At 33.6% G+C, this 24,932-nt stretch overlaps 1 protein-coding gene across 1 annotated transcript in view; it reads right to left on the reverse strand.

Moving 5' to 3' along the window:
- The window catches only part of LOC111624455 (aladin-like), a 54,598-nt gene that overhangs the window by 3,623 nt on the left and 26,043 nt on the right, over positions 1-24,932 (reverse strand). Inside the window, 7 exon segments of the mRNA XM_023367290.1 lie at positions 2,192-2,355; positions 7,661-7,745; positions 13,391-13,454; positions 13,523-13,590; positions 18,197-18,445; positions 20,383-20,507; positions 23,177-23,291. Coding sequence (XP_023223058.1) covers positions 2,192-2,355; positions 7,661-7,745; positions 13,391-13,454; positions 13,523-13,590; positions 18,197-18,445; positions 20,383-20,507; positions 23,177-23,291 — 870 coding nt within the window.

The following is a 24,932-nucleotide window of genomic DNA, read 5'->3' on the forward strand; positions in this document are numbered from 1 at the left end:
CATACTTCCATGACACTCTTGTCTGTCCGCTACAACTGCCAAGAATTAACGCGATTGGCGAAGCGTAGTGACAGCGGGCCAATAGAGAGCAGGATCCTTGCCATAATGCGGTTTGCGCGCCAATTTTCGTACGTGCGTTAATCGAGCCGAATAGTTTGGCTGAATATTCGGCTATTCGACCACGCTCCTGGCCGGATATTCGGTATTCGGCCTGAGGCCGAATATACTATTCGTTACAACACTAGTTTTGTCGCTTATATAAATAATATTGAGGTCCACCACCAAATGTACAGACTTGACAGCAGGTGCACCGTGTTTCAAGCCGAGCTATATGCTATAGGGATGGCCATTGACTACATTAATTAATTAATTAATTAATCACATCCACAGTAATATTCATGTGCACATACATACTGATTCTCGGTCAGCTCTAGATCTGCTGCAGAGCAACAAGTTACATCCTCTGGCTGAATACATTAAAAACGCAACACAACCTTCTGAATGCACCTTTACCATCACATGGATAAGGGCTCACCAGGGAGACACTGGAAACGAGAGTGCAGACTCCCTGGCTGAGGATGCAGCCTTGAACGGTTCTTTACAGATCACCTACAACAAGATCAGCCAGCGATCGTTACGCCACCTTCTCTGGAATGACACAATAGAACTTTGAAAAAACACTTGGAATTATAACTCTGAACATATCACCTACAAGTTTATCCCAGATCTTAGACAATTTTTAAAAATAAATTGGCATACTCCAGACTACTGTACATCGCAAATCTTTAGTAACCATGGAAAATACATGAGCTATCTTGCTCGTTTCACAAACAGATCTTCTGAGCAGTGCCCAATTTGTGACACAGAAGACGGTGCCTTACATTCTCTATTTGATTGTGTCATCTTAGACCGTGATCGTCTCGAACTGCAACTCCTCATACAAGAACTTGGTGTTATGTGACCCTGTCACCCTTCGGATATCTGGTGCACTAAAGAGATGTTCTACGCCTTCAGGAAACTGGCAAGACAAATCAACTTTGTCACGCACAAGATTATTAACATTTAACTCTTCTTGTACTTGGACATTTCCATTTGCTTGTTTCTCACATGTGTATTGTTCACTCCTACACGTGTTAAGATTGTCTCAATAAAATTAATTTATCTGTATTTTAATGTTACAGTAAACATGTCTGTTTGTCCTCCCTGTATGTTCTACACGTGACAAGATATGTCGCGTTCCTTAATTCAATTTGTTTTTCTCTTTTGTTGTTAAGCTTGCCCTCTCGATTGTAAAAAAAAAAATCCTATGTATAATGTCTTTCAGTTTCGATGTATTTATCTTGTATACTACTGCTAATTTTGATGTTCTTCCTCCCTGGTAATGCCTACAGCGGGACCTGGGCATGTACAACTTATTTGGTACGAATAAATAAATTGATTGATTGTGTACCTCCCCTCGCATTAAGTCAAACAACTCCTCTATGACAGCTGACTGCTCTAGGGGACCTGGGATCTAATGCACATGGGTCAAAAAATCCCCAGGAATTTTTTGAGTGGTCCATCCGGATATGTCAGGCCCCATCACTCACCCCCCAGCTGCTGCCCCATTCTGGACCTGACAGAACCCATAACACACTTGCTAAAAGAGGCCCTCTTAGTGCCCACAGGGCAGAGAGAGTTTAAAAAAAGCCAAACAATTCCATTGTTTCCTTCCCTTTTAACTTCATCATGGGACCAATGAAAGTTTCCACAGCCAGCAGCCATTCGAATGTCATGTTAAATGTTCATTTATTCTTTACATTAGTCTTTTATATTCATTTTATATTAATTTCTTATCATTTTCAGTATTAAACACACTATTTATTCTCTATAAAATGTGTTTTTGGTATGCATTTTGGAGTGTCTAGAATGAATTAACTGGATTTACATTGATTTATATGGAAATAACTGTCTTGGTTTTTGTCGGTTTCGGATTTCACCTATTGTTTCAGATGGATTATCAACGAAAACCAAGGTATCACTGTAACACATTCTTTAAAAATTGAAAACTCATTTGTTAACAATAATCAATTAAAAAAACTTAATGATTTGTTCCTATTAATAACTATAACTATAAATCCTTTCACTTAATTGAGTAAATATTTTACATATTCACAACTGTTTATAATAAAAATAAATAAATAAAACTTACTCATTTTCTAATGAAGAAGAAGAGTAAATTGTATGTTTTCTTTGCATTAAACCAATTTCATTTGTTGAAAGATTTTTCTCATATTCTGGAACTTTGTTTACTAAGTCTAAATCAACAGATACAAAGAAAAATGGTATATTGACAATTCTTCCACTACTCCAACACTGAAAATACAAAAATAAATTATGCAAGTTTCACATACATAAATAATAATATTATAAGTACAAAAAAGTTTGTTTTATATCAAACTTCAAAATATATACAATTAAAGTTAATTCATAGACAAAATAATTTTACTCTGTTATTTATTAAAAAATTAAATTATTTTATAAAATTCTTTACGTTTGTTTGTTTACTATCCACTGCATAAACAAAAATAAATGTCAGAATGTTTCTGAAATGAGTTAGGCAAGTGTCATTAAATAACAGTCGCATGCCCAATTGCAAACTTTTCTGGATGTTTCTTTTGAATAAAGTCTGAAAGTTTCTCCCACATTCCCAACATTTCCTTTATCTCACTTGTAGCGATACCCTCCCCTGCATCACCTATTTCCTGAAAAACCTCTGTGTGCTGCTGCATATGTAACACCTTTAGCTCCTCCGTTGTCAGTTCTTCAATGCTTCCTTGATGAGCTCGTTGATGTCGTCTTCATCCAGGGCCAGGCTCATGGATTTGCTGAGGGATACAATCTCCTCCACCACTGCTGCTTCAGGTTTGAGTCTTTCAAAGTCTGTTTCAGACACAACCTCTGGCTACAGCTTCTACACAGAGGTCAAGGTCCTCTTTGTACACCCTGCCAGGCCATATCGATAATTCTGAGGCATATCATAATGTTATAGTGGTCCTTCCAGAACTCTCAAAGCGTGAGGTTTGTGCTCTCCATCACCTAAAAGTAGTGGCAGAACAGGTGCTTAGTGAAAAGCTTCTTGAAATTAGAAATCGTCTGCTGATCCATGGGCTGCAGGATAAGGGTGGTGTTGGGTGGAAGGTAGAGAACCTTTATAAACTCGAACTCTTCAAAGATGTCATCTTCCAGATTAGATGGATGAGCAGGTGCATTGTCCAGGATGAGGGAGTAGATTATTTTCCTGGAGATATTTCTTAATGTCAGGATCAAAGAACAAATTCATCCACTTCACAAAGAACTGCCTAGTGACCCACACCCTCAGGTTTGTCCTCCACATAACCTGCAGTTTTTCTTTCAGAATCTTATGTGATTTAAAGGCTCTAGAGTTTTCCAAATAATAAACAAGCAGTGGCTTAATCTTGCAGTCACTGCTTGCATTTTTGCACAGTGTGAGGGTTAGCCTATCCTTCATGGGTTTGTAGCCTGGCATTCTCTTCTCTGCCATTATATAAGTTCTCCTTGGCATCTTCTTCCAGAAGAGTCCTACCTTGAAGACTTGCTGGGACATATATCATTCGGCTGCTATAATTCCAACAAAAGTTTTGAGGTAATCCTAAACTAACCTTCATATCCATGCTCACTGCCTCACCATGCCTAGCAACGGAGTGAATGCTGGTCCTCTTTTTAAAATTTTCAAACCATCCCCGACTGACTTTAAACAGCTCACCGTATGCCTCATCTGTCAAAGTGCTGGGCATCAGCTTAAATAGCTTATGCCTTCTCACAGATTATAGCATCCATTGTGGTATCTCCTGCAAGCTGCTTCTCCGTCAACCACACCATCAGTAACTTCTCCACACTTTCATAGAAAGATGTCCACTGTTAGAAATTATTTTAATGTCCTTGGCTGGCATTATAGCCTTTATTGACTCCTGCTTCTGTATGGTGGAGATTGTAGAAGTTCTACACTTGTACTACTTTGCCAAGTTGACTATATGCTCACCTTGGTCATGTTTTTCGATAATTTTTTTCTTTAATTCAATGCCCATCATCCATTTCTCAACACTGCTCTTCACATTCACTTTCTTCAGACCCATGGTTGGAAAAACGAAGTCTTGCAAAAGTTTTGTGGATTTTGTGGTATCACTGCATAGATTAAGAAAAAAAAGATAGAAAACTCGAGAAATGAGACACATTAGCACTGCACACAACATGGAAATGAACTAATGCCTACATCATTCGATCACAATTTTCTATAAGCTAGCCACCATTGAAAGAGTAATGAAAATGACAAATGGTTAAACATGGAAAAATTTCCACAACACTGTAAAGTGCTACTTTGTTCAAACAATACTGTACTAAGAAACTGCATTTTGTCAGGCTTCGCTTTTCTGAAAAATGGTTATAACCATTAAGTTTGTCATCACAATACTGTTTAGTAGAATACTTTTGTTTTAATATGACTTGCATATTGTATTGCATGCGATAGTTACTCTATTATCTTTATTCCATTTTTTTTTTTCAGGATAAATATCCAGAAGAGATTTTTAGGGATTTTTAGTATAAATAATCCAGAAAATTACTCTTAAAAACTAATAAGCAAAAACAACTACAATTACCTATAAAAACAATGATTTTTACTAAAAATCTGTTTCCTTATATCAAATTTGCAATGTCTATCAATAACAGAGCTAAGCCTAATAATATATACACATATGGATGAATATATAGTATACAGTATATGTTTTATTGAATATAAAAATAAATGTATTGTATGTAAAACATACAATACAGCTTAAAAACATTTAGAAAATCATATACAGTAGTAAGCATAATATAATACTGTGCATATGTACAGTACAGTATTTAAAAATATAAAAACTTTGGAAGTTTTAAATAAAGTTGTGCGCTACGTGTTTATCTTCAGTTCATCAAAATTACTTGCCAAATTCGGGCATAGGCAACAATATTAACTTGATAATTACTGTTTATTCATTCAAACATCCATTGAAAGAAAAGCACTATAATTTCGCTCAGTTTCTGCACAGGTGCAAAAGTGTCGTGTACACTTCTCTCCCTTCTCACTAGTGGCACTGCCTCAAACATTGGTATGCTACATACCTTAAGGCAGTTTTCCCATCTTTTTCTTAATCTATGGTTTACTGTGGTGTTCACTGCACCAACTAGCAGTGGGATATCTGAAGCTGGCTCATAATCTGAATTTTGGTTCTGAACTCAGCAAAAAATTGGCTGAGAGATGGCTCATATCTTAAAAACTCATTAGTCAAAGTACCATTTTATATATATATATATAAATGTGTTGTATAATCTTTTATTGTAATATATTATATATCATAAGAGATTAAATCTCAATGATAGGTTTATCCTAAAAGTCTCTGTTAGGACTGAACAGAGCATCTCTAGAGAGGAAAAAAAGGGACTTTGTTTTCAACAGGAAGATTCTTTGGAAAATGAGTTGTGTCTAGTCCAACTTATCAGGGTATATATCTCAAATGATTTCAAAGGTAAAATAAAGCTAGCATCTTGTATTTTAACCATGTTTAAACCTTCATTTACAAACTTAATAATTGTGGTGTTACAACATTTGATGCAGCCAACAGGATTTTAGAGATATAAGTCACTGTGATTTCAAATTTAGACATAGCATCTACAAAGATGAGCAAGCATCATGTAAACATTCAGTGAACTTAATACTGAGCTTGAGAAGTCAAAAATCAAACGGATGGCAATGGAACTTCTGGGGTCATCTTAATTGCAATTATATGAGACTGATAGAACAGATCCACTGGTGGGAAGAAAGATTCTAAAAAATGAAAATGTAACCAAGTACATTTTTCTGCAGAAGCCACCCACCTCTGTGACTGACTACTGAAGTAGATACATGTTGATAGATACTGTTGCAGATACACAACCCATATACAGTTACATATGATAATTTATAGATCTAACAATGCATTATTCATAAAAAGATGTTTAACATATTAGAATGCAATTCTATAAATACAGTAAAACTCCAATTTAATTCTGGTTAATCCTCATATTCTAGATGGCCAGAGGTTCCAAATTAATTGAAACCTCAGGCCATCTAGATATGAGGAATAACCAGATTCTTGGACTTTTGCTTAAAATAGTCTCTTTTTTCTATCTAGAACATCCTGTTATACACTGAAGAGCAATTGAATTAGGAATAGCTGGCGTTATGCAAATTTTGAGTTGTGTGTAAACATAAAAGTGATTTGCAGATGAGGTAAGCAGCAGTTTGACAAGATAAGGAGTGCTGCTAACGATATCAATAATAGTCAGAAGCAAAATGGGTAAGAGTAAAGATCTAAGTGCATTTAATCATGGACAAATCGTCAGAGCCAAACAAACGGTTCACTCCATTTCAGAAGTAGTGGAAACACTGGGATTTTCACGCACCACTGTGTCAAGGGTCTACCATGAGTACGTTGATTCCGGTAAAACCATTGCTGCCAGGGTCAACTGCTGCAGACAACAGTTTGTGGATGAGCGAGGTCATCAGTGGCTAGCCTACATTGTAACAGTGGATAGACAGGCTGCAGTGCAACAGATCACCTATTGATTTAACACTCGTGCACAGCAAGGTGTAAGCTGCCACACCATACAAAAGCATCTCCTCTCAATGGGGTACAGGAGTCATTGTCCTATGAAAGTTTCCCTGCTGACCACACAAAACAGGGCGCAGTGATTAGCATGGGCATGGGAACATCGCCAATGGGCCGTTGAGATGTGGAAAAATGTTGCCTGGAGTGATGAGTCGAGATTCACTTTGGTACATGCTGATGGCAGAGTACGTGTACGCCATAAACCACATGAAGTGATGGATCCTTCCTTCTAGCAGAGGACTCTTCAAGCTGGCAGAGGTGGCATTCTTGTGTGGAGACTGTTCACATGAACTGAAATGGGACCCCTGGTATGTGTGACAGAGTCACTGACAGATGAACATTACTAGGATATCCTTGATGACCATCTGCTCATGTTTGTTCATTCTTGACAGCCCACTACAGAGATTATCTTTCAACAAGACAATGCACCGTGCCATCACTTCTGAATGTTATTAGAATGGTTGGATGAACATTCCACAGACCTGCACATGCTTTCCTGGCCATCATGGTCACCTGACCTCAATCGAATCAAGCAGATCTGGGATGCAATTGAGAGAGATGTTTGAGGCTCCGACAACCTTCCATATAATCTTTGTGATTTGTGAGAAATTATTCAGGACTCGTGGAAATGTATGGCTTCCCATTGCTTCCAGTGTCTTGTGGAGTCCATGCCAAGACAAATCGCAGCTGTCATCAAGGCAAAAGGTGGTGCTACATGCTACTAGACAGGTATCCTTAATTCAATTGCTCTTCAGTGTATGTGTGTATATAGTTACAGGCATATAAAATGTTAAATGTGAAAATATACCTATAAATTACAGTTTATTTTCTAAATTTAGAAAAAAATTACTTTTCATGCATCAGCAGTACATAAACATACATTTAAATTAGAAATAATTGTATTTAATAAGCTAAATAAAAGATTTCATTACTGATTATTCTATAAAATAAATTTAAATAATTCTAATACATACAACTGTTAAGAGAGCACCTTGATAAAAATGATCATGGAAAGTCATTAATTGCACAGATTCAGTTGGCAAACCACGTACAAAACCACTATAAAAATTTATTCAAGTAATTTATTAATACTATTATTTAGTAATAAAATTTATTATTTAATAAATTTAATTTATTAATATGTTAGAAAGTAACAATTTAAGGTTAACAGAACACAACTATTTAGAATAAATTTTAACATAAGCATGTCCAATAACTTTAAAAATCAGCACACACTTTAATAATTCCAACAATCCTTAATTAAATTCTAACCAATGTTTTCAGCCCTTTTTAAAGCCCATCATCAAGTTGTTACATATGGAATGATGTTTACAGAATTAACAATACAACTGTTACCAGTATTACAGAAAAAAATTAATTTAAATGAGTACTTTCAACAGTATATACAAGTAACTTCCTTTTTCAGGCAGCAGAATTCACACAAAGAACAGAATTCTGTTTCGAAAATTGAAACACTAACAGTAAACATAAAACATTTTTCAAAGTTGTTCCTTGCACACAAGTATGGAATGTAATTGAAATATATAACATTACAAAATTTTGAAGAACCAGGGTACATAATGAAATAAATCCAATAAAATTATGCTGAACCAAAGAAATACAAAAGTAAATTAAAAAATATAAGTGCTATTAATGAAACGAGATGCTTTTTATCACAAAATACACAAGATAAAATTTTAGAAGCTTAAATAGTGCTGTTTACAACTCTGGGAGGTCAATCTTGGGGAGTTACAGTGATATTGATGCAATAAAAAGAGACTCCCAGATAAATAGTATTCTTCAATTCCCACATCTTAGAAACAAAGTGTGCAACTTAAGTGAATCAAAACTTACCCACTATTACTTTTTAGCCAGCTCTGTTATCTATTAATCACCACATCCTCATGATGCTTTGCAAGATGAAGGCAAATCAGTCTGGTAGTTTCCCCAATAGACAAAAGCTTCGATCCAGTTAGTGAATTTTGTAAGGGTACAACATAAACCCCAGATTTTTCAAGAACTGTGACAATGTCTCTACCATTGCAAAGATTCCTGCACAATGTGGGCTGGGGTGCTAGTGGCAATAATCATGGTCAATAATCAATAATCATAATATAATCATGTTTTTTGAAACTCAGCAAATACACAAGAGTGGATCCAGATACAGGAAGCAATATCACAAAACCCAATTCCTTCTTAAGATGTAACATGAATTATGGAGACAACATGCTTTTGACCCTGTTGAGCAAGATGGATAAACTTGGCTGGGGAATATCCAGCCCTGTAGACCACTAATTTAATGAGGGAAAGCTCCTTGTCCACAAGCAATTGGGTGAAAGAGTATAAAAAGAAGCCTTGAATATGAGGGCGGTAATGACTGAATTTTTGTACCGGAGGGGTTGGAAAGCTGTAGAAGGGATGATATAAGGCAGTTATCAAATTTACAAAACACAGGAGAAAAAGACCACTAGGGATCAGTTACAGGCAAATTAAAATAAAAACAACCCTTGCATACTTCTCCTCCTCAGTAAATGCAATAATTGGAAAAAATGACAAGACAATGATTGAATAAAGCTTAGCACCTCTTCATTGGAAACCTCCAATGTCAGAAGTACATCATCAACATATCACAAATAAAGAGGATATTGATCATATGGTAAATGAGGATGTAAAACTTCTAAATTCTATGATCTTCATGACTCATTCAGCTAACATAACTGAGAGAGGTGAGCCCATGGACACTCCCTGCTTTTGTAAATAAATGTTACCATTAAAACAAAAATAATTCACGCCAGCCTCCGGTCAATTATAGATTATGCATTGCCAGTTTGGGCATCTGCCTCACACTCCCTTTTAATTAAATTCAACAATGAAAATGGTCCAGAAATGAAAATGGTAAGATTTTCATTCTTCTTAACAAGCTATCGCATTTACCATTTACTAACTCTCCTAAAGTCATATAGTCCCATTTTGGCTTAAACATGTAAGAAGCCGGGGGTTGATTTACCGATTTGCACCCCCTTTGCTCAGCAATGGTCTAGTGAAGCGTCACAGGATGTGACGCTTGAGCAGTCTTCACTAGACCAATAGGACTGTTTTGAATAGGAGGCTATAAATCGAGTGGAGAGGTCACAGATGAGGTGAAAGAGTGTCTGCTACTCTGAGAAAGACAAGTTGACATGTTAACTGAATAATAACTTTAATATGTATCTAAAACCTAGATTACAATATACAACTACTATGAAACATACAACTGCTGGCTAAGCATAAGCACAGCTCTCGCAAGGTTTGAAGGAAATCATTCCCACTCTATCTACTTCTAATTGAGAGAGAATGTTTACCCCAATGTACGGTACCTCGTATCATTCCAACTTGATGTTTCTAGATCCAGTTATACAAAGTCATTGGGACACTCATGGATCAGGGTTGAGGGTTCAATGTCAAAGATCAGGAGAGAGACCCTTCAGGTGAATATCTGGGAAGCCAGGGAGACGATCTGGGAATCACTTGCACTAGTCAAAGATAGGTACTGATTAACCCAAAGATCGGGTGCTCAGCCATCACATACATCCCCATCAAGTGTGGGAATTCGATCAGGTGATCGTTTATCTGTAGTGATGGCACTCTGAATGTGTCATCACTAGCTAGAGTGGATGGCTAGAGTGGTAAAAATTAGTTTACCTCGAGCAGATAGTTTACTCTTTCCTTCAATTGTTCATAAATTCTCCCCGTGAACTCATTTAAATGTCAACCTTCTCACACATGAATAATCAGTTGTTATACCATTATTTCAAACTTTCTCATGTCAATGAGAGGGGGAAGGGCTCATTGCATCAATGGTCCCCTTCAACATGAATGTTTTATAACTTGAATTTCTGTTAAAATTTTATGAAAAAACATGCATCCGGATCTCACAAATGCATCTGACTATTTTGACTATATTTTTAATTACAAATATTTTAAGAGTCTACTTTCTCCCCATCATTTTAACATTCATATACCTTCCATCAACACACGTCAGCTTTCGTGTATTTATATTTCTTGCTGTCACCTTATTGTTACAATAAAATTGTTTTTTTCCCCATTATCACAATTCTGCCAATACAATAGAAGATAAACTATATCTCAATTTTTTTAGCTTTAAATCACATTGTAAAAAAATTTTATACTTTCATGGATAATTTTGTATTTTTATATGATTTATTTCTTATCATTTGTATATCATTTTTTATGCTTGTTGTATTTTAGTGGGGATTGTTATATATTTGTTATACGGGGATGGACATTATTCTCACAAGACATTGCTTGTAATTTTCTTGAATAAAGAATAATTGCTTTCATTAATTTGTGGTGTGGAACAATCATTCTCAGTCAGCAGGGTATTTTCAAGCCTGATTGCTTCAAATTGCGGCACTGAAGGATCACATCAATTTTGAAAAAACAGCATGTTTTCAAAACAGTATGCTATTCGCTAGTGTAGTTGCCTTGTACCTCCAGCCTCCTTTCTCACTGGTTCAAAATTGTTTAACTATAAAATGTGATTTTTCAAGCACAGTTTAGTATACCATGTCCAGAAACTATCCAATGCACTCAAAATTTACATAAATATACAAACAATTAAAATATCAGAAATCTACAAATATTATAATCAGTTCTCAATAAAATGAACTAGTTTCAATAATATTTGCCATTTGCTATACCTTTAATGTTAGAAATATTCAATTCAATCCAAATTACACTTTATTTGTAATACAGCAATTGCCTGTTACAATGGGAGATACTTTTACTTTTATAAGGTAACCTATTACATAAAATATTCAATAAGATAAACTGTTCTTGCAGGACAGATGGAATAATATAATGTTCTGATAAGCCAAACTTCTAAATTTGGCATTGATAGTTTCAAAACAATTTCAAACTGTGAAATTTACCAGACCACTCTCTCTTAACTAAGCATGAAGCTATTGTTAATTTTTTTAAAAATCAAAGCTTTTTGATGATCTTTTATGAAGACATTTTAAGTTTATTATAAAAAATTGAAAAAACAATTAGAACTTTCTAAAATCACTTTGGATGACTGCATTGAAAGTAATTTATCTTTCTCTAAAGCAGTGGTTCTTAACCTTTTAGTGATGAGAGACCATTTATCAAAATTTTTGTCTTGCCATGAACTACGAGCTGTTTGGCAGTAATATAGGTTCTTATACGGTTGTTCTATAAATTAAACACATTGAAAATTATTCGGAACCAAGAATATTATATTATTTGCGAAAGTGTTACATTAATTATATTATTTTAGTGCAATTTTTGTGACTGCATACTGTTTACCAACTGCTGAATTCTTGGTTCAGTGCTACTCAAAGCAAACGCATGTCGGCACTGGCATCCAACTGATTTCGATGTTTATTTTTAATAATCAAAAGCACTGAGAATCCTTGCTCACATAAATATGTGGTTGAAAATAAAGTTAGGTACTGTAAAGCAATTTCTCGAATTTTAGGGAAAGCAATAGCTTTTTGGCTCCAAAAATCTTTAAGGTTAATTCCTGTCTCGAATGTATCCTTGCAGTTACTATCATGTTGCATTTCAATTAACTCTTCTTGTATTTCATCCAGCACCTCAGAAATGTTGACTATGAAAGAACTGCAAATCAGTTTCCGAATACCTTTGTCCTTGCAGTCAGGAAATAGTGATTAAATTCATTTTTCAAGCTTTGCAAATGGAATGTAATGTTCTTTTGTATTTGTCCTTTAATCTCGGCACACTGTCAATCAATAATTGGGTTCAATGTATCAAACGCAGAAAAATTCTCTCTTTCGACTTTGCTGATCCATAGGTCGATTTTAGCGATAAACGCACTGATTTTATCTTAAAATGCAAATTTATTGCTAGTGCCTTCCAATTTCATATTTCCTGACCACACACCATACCCCAGCCCAGTCCGTTATTGGCTCTAACCTTGTCATACCGCGCATTGTCATCAACTCGTCATCATTTATTTAATAATTTTGGGATAACTTCACGGACCACTTCGGGTGCTTTCAGGGACCATCAGTGGTCCATGGACCACAGGTTAAGAACCACAGCTCTAAAGAATTAACAATTGAAGACTTTGTTAAAAATATGATGACTGTGATAGTAGTGATAATGATGATGATCTTGTTACTGAGTCAGAATGTATTCCATTAGTTACTGGTTCAGAAGCTATTAAATGTGTTGTGCATCTATGATATATTATTAATGTAATAAAACTAATGTTTTCCATTAATAAATTGGATGAAATTGAACTAAATGCTAATCATTTAGAGCTTATTGAGAAGTATCAAACTATAATTAAATAAGTAAAGAAATTTTTTTTATTCTTTGATAATGTGAATTATTTCATAAGGTGAACTTTTCATTTAGAACAAACGAGATCACCTTATCAAGAACTGACTGTAATATCATATCCAATAAGCAATAGCATCTCATTCTTCATTTTAAGCTTCAATTGACAGCAGAAAAAAATATCACTGTTAAGTCATAGGGAAAAAAATTTCATCAGATTTGTTCATATCATCAAGTTTTATTTAAATTAATTTTGAATTTAAATTTTAAAAGTTTATAAAATTCTTTTTTGAAAAAATGCTTGTTTGAAACTATGAATACAATTTACATGTAACTGTTTTAAATAACAATAAAAATAAGTTTTCCATTGTACTTACAGTGGATGAATTTCCAATATTGGCTTAACTTTTGTTCTGAATATTGCAATCAGTTCAGAATTATCTGAAATGTATAATTAATAAAGAAAAATGGGCATATTATATAAAGTATATTTAATATGTAGTATTTACCTTTGAAAGAAACAGCTAGCCTTTCACCTGTCTTGTCCCATATCATATTTTGAATGCGACCTCCAATCCTATTACAAAAAAATTGTAAGCAAATATTGGAAGTTGGAATAATTAAAATTTTTAATATAATTTTCACAATCAAAATTAGTTTGGCATGTATATTTATACATACATACACACACACACGCACACGCATGCACACACAAAGTCTTCCAAAAAAAATGCTACTATTTCAAATTATTGTATTATCTAAGAATGTAGTGTACATTAAAACATTGGAAAACTGTCCAAGTTTCATTTACCCATTACAATTTCTCAACACACGCACTTTGTGTCATACAGTACACATCTAACCAATACTCAAATTCCTCTTTTGTATATCTGTTGTCTTTACAGCATATCTGTTGTCATTCCTCCCATAGCAGCCATATTCTACAGCTCCTGCAGATTATTCATGTTACACAATGATAAATGATTCTGACTTTGCAAACTGCAGGACACAAAATGCCTTCCCTGCTGAGGAATCACTATTTTGTTTACTGCAGTGCAGGAGAAACTGCATAGAACATTGCAGTTTCTCCTATAGCAAACTGGAATTGTCCCCAGAAGCCTCAAATGCTAAAATGGAGAAGTCTGGAGAGAGACCTAGCGGGGCAGATTTCATGGGAGATTATGCAATTGGGAAAGAAGTCTTCCAAAACCTGTAGCCCAGAACCAGAATGTCTGATTTCTCACTGCAGAGTAACTTTTTGGACACTTGTAATTACAGTAGAGCATTGATTATCCGACCCCCGATTAACCGTCACCTCGGTTAACCGACCGCGTTCTAGTCGGCAAATTCAAATGTCCGCTAGTGATGTAGCACTACAATATTTGGCTATGTCTTGGCTACTTTAATATTATTTTTGTGTGTTTTAGCTGGCAACACTGGATCGACCATGAAAGGGAACCAGTATTTAAACAAAGCTTAATTTTCTAATTTTTAACGATACAATAGCGACGATTATTATTTTTAAAATAAATTTGATAGGTTTAACATGGAGGAAAATTCAACGCGAAGTAGGTTAATTTTGTTGTTAAGTTCCATCGAGTCATCGTCAACTCCTGGTGACTTCATGGACAAGTCTTCTCCATCTTGATCTTTCCCTTGTTGTCTCTCGTAGCTCCTCCAGCTTCATTTCTGTGACATTTTCTATTTCTTCTATCCATCTTATCCGTTGCCTTCCCCTCTTCCTTCTACCTTCCACTTTTCCCAGCATAATAGCCTTCTCTAGGGAAACTTCTTTACGCATCACATGTCCAAAGTAGGTCAATTTTTGTTTTAAGATTCTTGACTCTAAGGAGAAGCTTGGCTTAATTTTTTCTAAAATTGAGATATTTGTTTTCTTTTCTGTCCATGGAACTCTAAGTAATCTTCTCCATACCCATAATTCGAATGCATCTATCATTTTTCTTTCCTTTTTCCTTAGAGTCCAGCTTTCACAGCCATATAATGTTACAGGGAAAACCATTGCTTCTACAATTCTTTTCTTAGTATGAATGGAAATGTCTTTATCTTTCATTATCTTGGTGAGATTTGCCATGGCTGTTCTGCCAAGATTAATTCTCCTCCTGATTTCTCCTTCACAACTTCCATTCCTTTCTATCTTTGAGCCCAAAAGTATGTAACTTTCTACCACTTCAATTCTTTCACCATCCACAATGAAATCTTTTAACTCTTTAGTTGACATTACTTTAGTTTTCTTTACATTTAGCTTCAAACCAAATTTAGCACTTTCTTCTTTTACCCTTATGATAAGTTTTTCTAAATCTGCTTTGCTTTCTGTCAAAAGGGTGGTATCATCTGCATATCTTATATTATTAATAGTTTCGCCTCCAATCTTGATACCAATGGACTCTTCATTTGTAGTAACCATTCTCATGATATATTCAGTATATAAGTTAAACAGATATGGAGACAAAATGCAGCCTTGTCGCACCCCTTTCTCAATTTTAAAGCATTCAGTTTCTCCGTATAGAGTTCTTACTTTTGCTTCTTGTTCATTGTAAAGACTCATCAATAAAGATATAAGGTGTTCAGGAATTCCCATGCTCCTGAGTACTTTCCATAACTTGGAGTGATCCACACAATCGAAGGCTTTACTATAGTCTATAAAACAAAAGAAGGCGTCCTTCTGGTACTCTTTTGCCTTTTCTAGAATCCATCTGATGTTGCTAATTTGATCGCGAGTTCCTCTTCCCTTTCTAAATCCAGCCTGTTCCAGTGGCAATTCTCTTTCTAAATATGGCTCAATTCTCTTCTGTATTATTTTTAACAGAATCTTACTTGCATGGGGAATTAGTGCGATTGTTCTATAGTTGGAACATTCTCTTGCATTGCCATTTTTTGGGATTGGTATAAAAATGGATTGCTTCCACTCCTTTGGCCAAACCTTCTTTTCCCATATTTGTTGGCATAGCTTTGTTAGTATTCTAATTCCTTCCTCTCCAGCTGCTTTGAGCAGTTCCACTGGAATTCCGTCAGTTCCTGCTGCTTTCCCAATTGAAATTTGGTTGATTGCCCATTCCACTTCTTCCTTCAAAATTGATGGTTCCAAAGTAAAATGTCTTCCTTCAATTATTTCTTCTATATTATTATCTGCTTTATAAAGCTGTTCTGTATATTCTTTCCATCTTCTCTTTATTTCACTTTCTTCCATTAGATCTTTTCCATGTGTGTTCTTTAAAATACCAAGCCTAGGGGTAAATTTTCCAACGACCTCTTTAATTGTTTTGAAGAGATCCCTTGTACGTCCTTTCGCATTATTTAATTCAATTTCTTTGCATTTATTATTAAAATATTCTTCTTTATCCTTCCTAGCCTGTCTTTGGAACTCTGCAGTTAATTTTTTAATTGTTTGACGATCTCCTATAATTTTCATTTGTCTCCGAGTGTTTGCAATTTCTAAAGATTTGTGTGACAGCCAAGGCGATTTCTTATTTTCCTTCTTCTTCTTTCCTATGCATTTATCAGCAGTATGTTTAATAGTGTTTTTTAAAGACTCCCATACTTCATCAGGTTCCTTTCCTGATGTATTAATTGTTTTGAGACCTTCTTTTATTTCTGAGATGTAAGATGGGGTGATATCTGTAGCATAACATCCCATTATTTCCCTTCCTTTTTTCTTAGCTTTCAAATGGAATGATATTTTTGATATAAGGAGTTCATGATCAGTCCCACAGTCAGCACCCGGTCTGGTACATGCTGATTTGATTGCATTCCTCCATCTCTTGCTACCTATTATATAATCAATCTGATTTTTATAATTTCCATCTGGTGATGTCCATGTATATAGTCTTCGTTTATGTAATTGGAAATATGTATTTGCAATAAAGAGGTTATTTGAAATGCAGAATTCCACTAGTCGTATCCCAGCATCATTTCTTTTCCCAAGACCATATCTTCCAACATGTCCTGGAGTCTCTTCTTTTCCTACTTTTGCATTCCAGTCACCAAGAATAAAGAGTGCATCTTTTTTTGGTAAATTATTAACTGTTTCTTGAAGCTTTTCATAAAACCCTTCAATTTCTTCTTCTGTCGCTTCTGTAGTAGGAGCATAAACTTGAATGATTGACAGATTGACTGGTTTTCCCTGCATCCTCAAGACTATGATTCTGTCACTAACTGGTTTATAACCCAAAATAAAATTTACTAAATTCTTTTTTACAATTAGAGCCACTCCATTTTTTCTTAAGTTATCATGTCCAGAATAGAAGATCCTAAAGTCATTTGAATCAAAGTGTCCCATTCCTATCCATTTAAGCTCACTGACTCCTAACACTTCTATCCCTATTCTTGTCATTTCACTTTTAATTATGTCTAGTTTTCCAGCATACATGCTTCTCACATTCCATGTTGCAAATATGTTGTTTGAAGAAACTTGGAACTTTCTTTTCGTGTTTGACTGCATCAATGATTAAACTCCCTTTCAGCTTTGATTTAATCATGCCTTTATGTTCAATCTTAGTCAGTGAAGTTCCTTGTTCATCCCCAGTAGAAGTTAGAGTGCTTTCGAACCTGAAGTTCTCATCCTCCAACACTATATCTCTATTATGAAATTCCTTGTCCATGTAGTTTTCTTGGCAAGAGTTGAGGAAGTGGTTTGTCATTGCTTTCTTCCTATACTAATTACATGAGATATAATAATATACTACACTAATAATGGATTTTTTCATACTTTTCAGTTATCTGACTTTTCAATTATCCAACCAACCCCAGTCCCCAATTGAGTTGGATAATCGATGCTCTACTGTAAATTTATTTTGTTTTATTAAATTAATACAATATTTTTATATATATCAGGGATGTGGCCAGAAATCTTTGTATGTGGGTAACCAACATGGCTGATGGGATTTAGCCTAATATTTGAGTCTGATGTGCCTGTTTTCTGTTTCATCCAGTGGTCATCTGCTTGAGACTTATTTAACACTGTTTACTTTTAAATAAGTCTCAAGCAGTAAGAGTGGCAGTGGAGGCTGGCAGAGAGCAAGAAATGGAAGAGCATTAGTGAAAGAAACACTGACTTTTGTGGCTATATCCCAATACAGTATATACAAATACATAAAATGTAAAAATAATTTTATTTAAAAATATCTCTTATTAAAATATAAAAATCAAACAAAAAATTAAATTACCTGATTTCATCATTACCAGTATTAACTAAAATTTGTGTTAAATCAATGACAGGAATGGCAGATTTTGAACTTAAATCATCATATTTTTCAAGTGATTTTGATGAAGGAAAATTCAAAAAATATATTACAGGTTCATCTAGGGTAGCAAATAATAAAATACTTCCATCTGGACTCCAACAAGCTGCTTTACAATGCCCAACCAAATTAGTCCATTTCTCACAAGTCCAGTTCTGTGTTGTTTCCCAAACTCTAATAATAAATGAAAATACAAAATATTTCAGAAAATTAAATAAATATATACCTAGATAAATATATTTTTAAACATATAACGGATGATAAAACTTTTAATTCAAAGCATTTACAGATATATTGGTAAAAAATGTGATGTTTTATTTAAACAAAATTTTACAGAAATGTAAATTTATAAATAATGAATATATATATATATATATCTTTATATGAATACATATAATATATATGTTTATATAAAGAAATATGTAGATAATTGATATATATGTAATCTATATGTATACAGGGTGTCTCCTAAAAAGCAACCCAGGCTGATGGCTCAGAAAAAACAAAAATAACTCATGTAAATGTTTTAACAATGTTAAAATACATACATTTAAGTACAAAGAAATCATGTAAATGTTGCTTGCTTTCCTATGTTATCAATCATGGGCTATTCATTGATTTGGGATAGTGAGAAATTTATTCATTGCATCAGTGAATTTCTCGCTATCCCAAAAAAAGAGGAAATAAAATTATCTCAGCTCCTATTGTATAGATAGAATTACAGTTCCAATTGTAAAGTTGTAGAGCAGACTCAAAATGAGTATCAAATTTTATGCCTTTGTGTCCTTTTCTTATAGTTTTATACTTAAATTATCTACTAGGACTTATACCACTGACTGGTTCTGCAAAGAAAACAACTCAGAAAAAACAGTCTTTATTTTTCACCTGTGACCACCAAACAGTTTAGTGGTCACTAGTAGACAATTTAAGTACAAAACTATCAAAATGAGTATATTCCACATTTTGTTCAATTAAAAAAGGCTAAAGATGGTGTGCCATGTAGGCTTGAAAATATGAAGGATTGTGTAAGTTTGGCTTCCTTGCTGAGCTGCTTTGTAAATGTTTGCTTCTCAAGTTTTAAATAGTGAATAAATACATCCCTCAGTGAAGAATACATTTTAATTTTATTAAAGATCTCACAGGACAAAAAGAAGGCTATAATTTGGAACTTAGCATTTTATTGCACTAAGTAAAACAAACAAACAAAAGAATAAAACAATTTTTCCAGATCTCAAACATACATTTAAACAAAAAGTTGCTTTATTTAAAAAACATTTTAAAAAATTAATAAAAACCAATTAAAAAAGATGTTTGATGGAGCAAATAAAATTTAATTAAAACTTCAGTTATAAAACATAAGACTAGTAAGACCTCATGTCTTTTTTCTTCCAATACCCATATTAAATCAGAGACTGAGATTTTTCATAAAAAATAAAGCTATTTTATTCTTTTCCTTTATAAACAGCAAAGCATTTTGGATGAAATTTTCTTAATCTCTCCTCAGGCTTCTAACACACCAGTCATGCAACTTATTTTCCCCTGGAAAATAAGTTGCATGGCTGGTGTGTTAGAAGAAAAAAGATGCAAGGTTTCACTAGTCTTATGTTTTATAACTGAATTTTTAAAAAGTCACTTTATCACATTCTACATTGTGATAACACATTCTTTATATAGTGATGTGTTTTCGAAGTATATTGATCCATCACCTGATAATGATAACACAATGACTCAACAGAAAAGTTAAGTTTAAGACAGTACAGTATAAATTTTATATTGTGTACACTGTAGTAACTGATCAATTCTTTATATGTGTTTTAACTATAAAAAAATTTTTCCCAACCTTCTATAACAAATGGTTTTCAAGAAAAACATGTGATACAGGTGAGCTAAAACACTCTGTATATTAATTTCTAATTTCATCTTATATACAATTGAAATATACATAATGAAGATCTAATTTCATCTTATATACAATACTGTATTTAAATCTTACATGTTTATCATTTCATATGGTATAATCACTGACAAAAATGTCTTTCAATGATATTCAGTTACAGTATACCTTCTGATTAAAATGTTTATAACAATGTAAATAAATAATTATTATTTACCTAAATAATGAAGATGGAGTTGCTGTAAACAGTCTTTTACCATCCATAGACCACTTTAAAAGTGTAACACCTCCACCACCCATTCGTTGAACATAAGTTTTAGTTTCCATGGCTACATTCCATACCTATTATCATAAATATTTATAATAAAACATGAATTTACATTCAAAAAATTTATCTTCATAATTTTATCACAATGAAAAATTTATATCATGAATTAATGCATCTAATTTCTTGCACAGAAGCGTGAGTGCACCTGACTACTAAGTGTTTATAGGCTTAAAGTCTGCCTAGAAAAGCAATGAACAATATGACCTGTCACTCTTCAATACTGATTCTTTATTAAGGCATTTGAGAAAAATAATATGGTACATCAACATACAATACTACAGACAGAAATGAAACCAGACTAAACAGGAAAACAGGATGCTTGACATGACTAACACTTTCATAAAAACAAAGTGCATAGGTGATTACGCTGGAGTATGTTGGATTATTGAGAGGCCAAATTATTAAAAACTGGATTAACAAGAGTATATTATATATATACAAAGAGACCAACTGAGAAAATGTCCATCAGTAGTGCAGAATCACATGTCATGATTGGAGGGGGGAACAATCATGATCCCATCATGATTGGAGGGGTCATGATGAAAGGAGGAACAATGCCTCCATCCACCGCTGCTTTTGATACGATGTCATCACTAACTTTAAGACATTCATAAACCATCTTTATTCTAAAATAAGTTCTAGTATATTCAAATTATCAAACAAATTATAAAATTATATTATTACTAAAAAACTTTGCTAACTCATCCAAAGGGTTCACTCACTTATCAAAAATTTTGTGATGATTCACCAATTCCTCATGCTGCCATTTCTATTTTTTTTCTTTTGTGACAAAAAANACATTTCCACTGCCATTCGTCTGTCTGGATGTTTGTCTCTCTCTCCTTTGTTAATATATATATAATTATATATATATATATTATATTTAAATATATAATATATAGAATAGATTAATTTTGTGTGTTTGTTGTCACCTATTTTGCATTATATCTCAGCAGGACTGGATGAATCTAAACTTTTGAAATTTGGCAGGGTTATATATGGAGCATTGTAAATTGTTGTCCTTAGAATTAAGTAAAAACTGATAGCCACAATCCTTTAATTATTATTAGGCAACCAGTGTATTGCTAAATAGCAAATTAGACTAACGAATTAATATCAGCAATGAAATGGTAGATAATATATATAAATATATTATCTACCATTTCATGATAGATAATATATTTATCTATCATGTATTATATTGTTATTGGTGTTGGAGTTAGTAGAAAAAGAATGCAAACTTTCCAGCCCTAGTAGAAACTACAAAAATTCTGTACAGGTTGGCATCTCTGTATTGTATATACACACACTATAATCTCAGTAATCAAACACAATGGGACCAGTGTCAGATTATGGAGAATGCTGGATTATTGAAAGTAAGGTGAATTCAATGGTTTAATCTTTCAGAAAGAAAAATTTATTTATTTGCATGATATTAGTACATTGTATTAATAAAAAACATATAAAGAATAGCAAGAAAATATGAAAAGAAAACAATATTTTACTGTATTTTAGAGTTTTCAAATTAATCATCAATCATTTAAAAATAATTTTTAGTTGTCTTCTGTCATTTGTCATCCAACTTTATTACCATCACTGGTAATCAATGTTGCCAAGTGGGTGGATTTCTACTAAATTTAGTGAAAGGTATAGTATTTTTGGTGGAAAATATTGAATAATTGATTTTTATATTTATACAGTGTTATGTTATGAGACACTACACCTTTTGCAAGCAGCCTAAGACAAATTAACAATCTTTAATATCGTGCACAAGCTCAAGTGTTCAAGCTCAGGCTCAATATCATGCCACATTTAATGGGAAAATGTTTAAATTTAGTGAAAACTGGAGTTTGAACTGGTGGAAAGCTTGCAACAGTGCTGCTAATAATCAAGAATTGACTAGTATCTGATTACTAGATGTGTTGAATTAGCAAATGGTTGGATTAATGATATTGTACTGTACATATATTTTACTAATATAAAATTTTATAGTTTAGATTAAAAACAAAAATAATTATATATTTAAATAACTTTTTAAAAAACATTTTGGAAATAATTGAAGAATAAATAGTATGTAGTATGAATAGTATGCAGTTACAAAGTTGGAATCATTTATCATTGTAAAACACAAATTTTTCAGACACTTTCAAAGTGATTCACCATGTAAGACAAATGTTCTTTGGTGACATCAACAATTCCAGAAGAACACAAAACAATTTAGAATCGCAAAACACAAAATCCCTTCTCTGTTGTGGAATTGCCATTTTCATTTACAGCACCTCTTAGAGGTAGTAGACAACAAGACATTTGAATGCAGATGGGAGATGAAACTTGGACAGTTACTCTATTGATTGCTGTATATCACATACTTTTCGAGTAATAATTAACATAATTACAGTAATTTGAAATGGTAGCAATCATTTTAGAAAACCCTGTATTTTCTATATATATTTCTTAATGTGTTCTTCACAGTTAGTAAAAATCATTATTTTGGTTATTCTAATTACACTTCAACAGAGTATAACTTTTTGCAATGTTGGAACTATTATGTAACAGAAACTGAACAAGAAGCATTGCTGCTTAATTCCATCTTCCAGTAGATGCTATTTCTATCATTTAACAATATAAAATTTAATAAAATTTAAAAAATTAAGGCTAGATATATTTGAATATTTTTTCATACATGCAGTTTGCTATCAGCAGCGGACGACGAGACAAGAAAAGAACCATCAGGATGCCAAGATACACAGGTTACCGGACCTTTTTGTTTTAAAAATGTAACACAGCTAGATGATGGCCTTTATGAAAATAAAAGAAAGAGATATTAAATCAATAATTTACTTGTTAAAATTCAAACTATAATAGTACATAAAATAGTAGAAAATTATAACAGTTAAAATATAGGAAAATAAAGACTTTTATTTACCTATACTTAATTTAAAAAGCAACATTAATTAGAAAAATTTTCTCTAATGTTGGCAGAACTGCTATTTATTAACAGTTTATTAATTAAATAATTTATGCTGACGAGTTCAAATTAGGAACATATTTTTCTGTGTTGATAAATAACTTTATACATGGCAACTTTAAGCAATACTTGCATAGATTTAATCTTGGGGACAATTCACAATGCGATTGTGGTATTCAGGAAGACCCAAACACCACTTCACTTAGTTTTTTGCTGCAATAGGTACAATCACATTATAGATAGTTTAATGAGAACTGCTATTCTTGAAGGGTACAACTGGCCTTGCAACCTGCACCAATTCACTAATTCATGCATGCACAATGTTCCATCATCTACTTGCTTTCATATCCAGATCTACTTGCTTTCATAATTGCCATTCATGTCCCCAGAGTGAGTGCTCTTGAGAGCACTCACTCTGGGGACATGAATGACAATTAGCTTTCCCTTGCTTTATTTCAACTATCGGTATATAGCTACCTTTCAACTTTGTATTTCAAATCTCTTTTTTCTGTTTTCTTTTCAGTCTAAATTCGGTTAGTTTAAGTTAGTTCTAGTTGTAAGTTAGATTAGGGACTCTTAGCTTTGTTTCTGGTTAGGTTAAATTAAATTAGGGTTGTTAGCTTTAGTCATCTGGTTAGGTTATGGTAGGTTAGTTTAGTTAGTAAGTTAATGTTTAAAAAAAAGAATTTGGGGTCTTGCTTGTTTGTTTTCTGTCAATCCATTCATCTTGTCTAGTTTGTGCTCATTGTGCTCATTTGCTTTTACACTGTCTGTCTAGCTGTTAATAGTATTAAGATTCGTGCTCATGTTCAGTTTATTAGTATTAAGTAGATATAAGTCTTCCTACTAACATCCACTTGGCACTAACTTCTATACTTACCTATTTGTGGCGGTACTCAATTGGTGGCTCAATTATTGGTGTTTGCTGCACTCAGGTTTTCTTTTAGACCCTCTGGGAAACTACAGCCTTGCAGTCTAAAAACTGCATGTCAACATCAAACATAGAGTACAGTAGGCAGAGCCGTAACTAGGCAGGTGCAACAGGTGCACCCGCACAGGGCCCACTTGGAAGGGGGGCCCAAACTGCTGTTCACAAGAAATTATTAAATTTAAATTTTTCTACCTTTCTACAGTGCGGTTTGGCGATTACATTTTGCCTTACTTAGACCCTAGATGTCTGCTCACCAGTGTTCCCAACTGTGGCGACTTTTAGAGGGACGTAGTGAGGTAGCGGAGACCTCACTACGTCCCTCAGCCAAAAGTAGCGACTTTTGAGATTTTTTAATTTCTTTTTTGAGAAATTTAAATTTATGTTTATAGTTTTCAAATTTACAGATTTTTCTCTACTTTGTAGAGCTCTCTGGCAACTACTAATATTATTACGATATACAAAACTGTATTTCTAGATTTTTCTACAGTGTGCAGAGCTAGAAATCTGTAAAGGTAACATTTTGTAACAAAAATAAATCTG

This window comes from Centruroides sculpturatus, unplaced genomic scaffold (assembly GCF_000671375.1).
Source record: "Centruroides sculpturatus isolate CEXI.00-Female unplaced genomic scaffold, Cexi_2.0 scaffold373, whole genome shotgun sequence".
Classification (NCBI taxonomy): Eukaryota; Metazoa; Arthropoda; class Arachnida; order Scorpiones; family Buthidae; genus Centruroides; species Centruroides sculpturatus.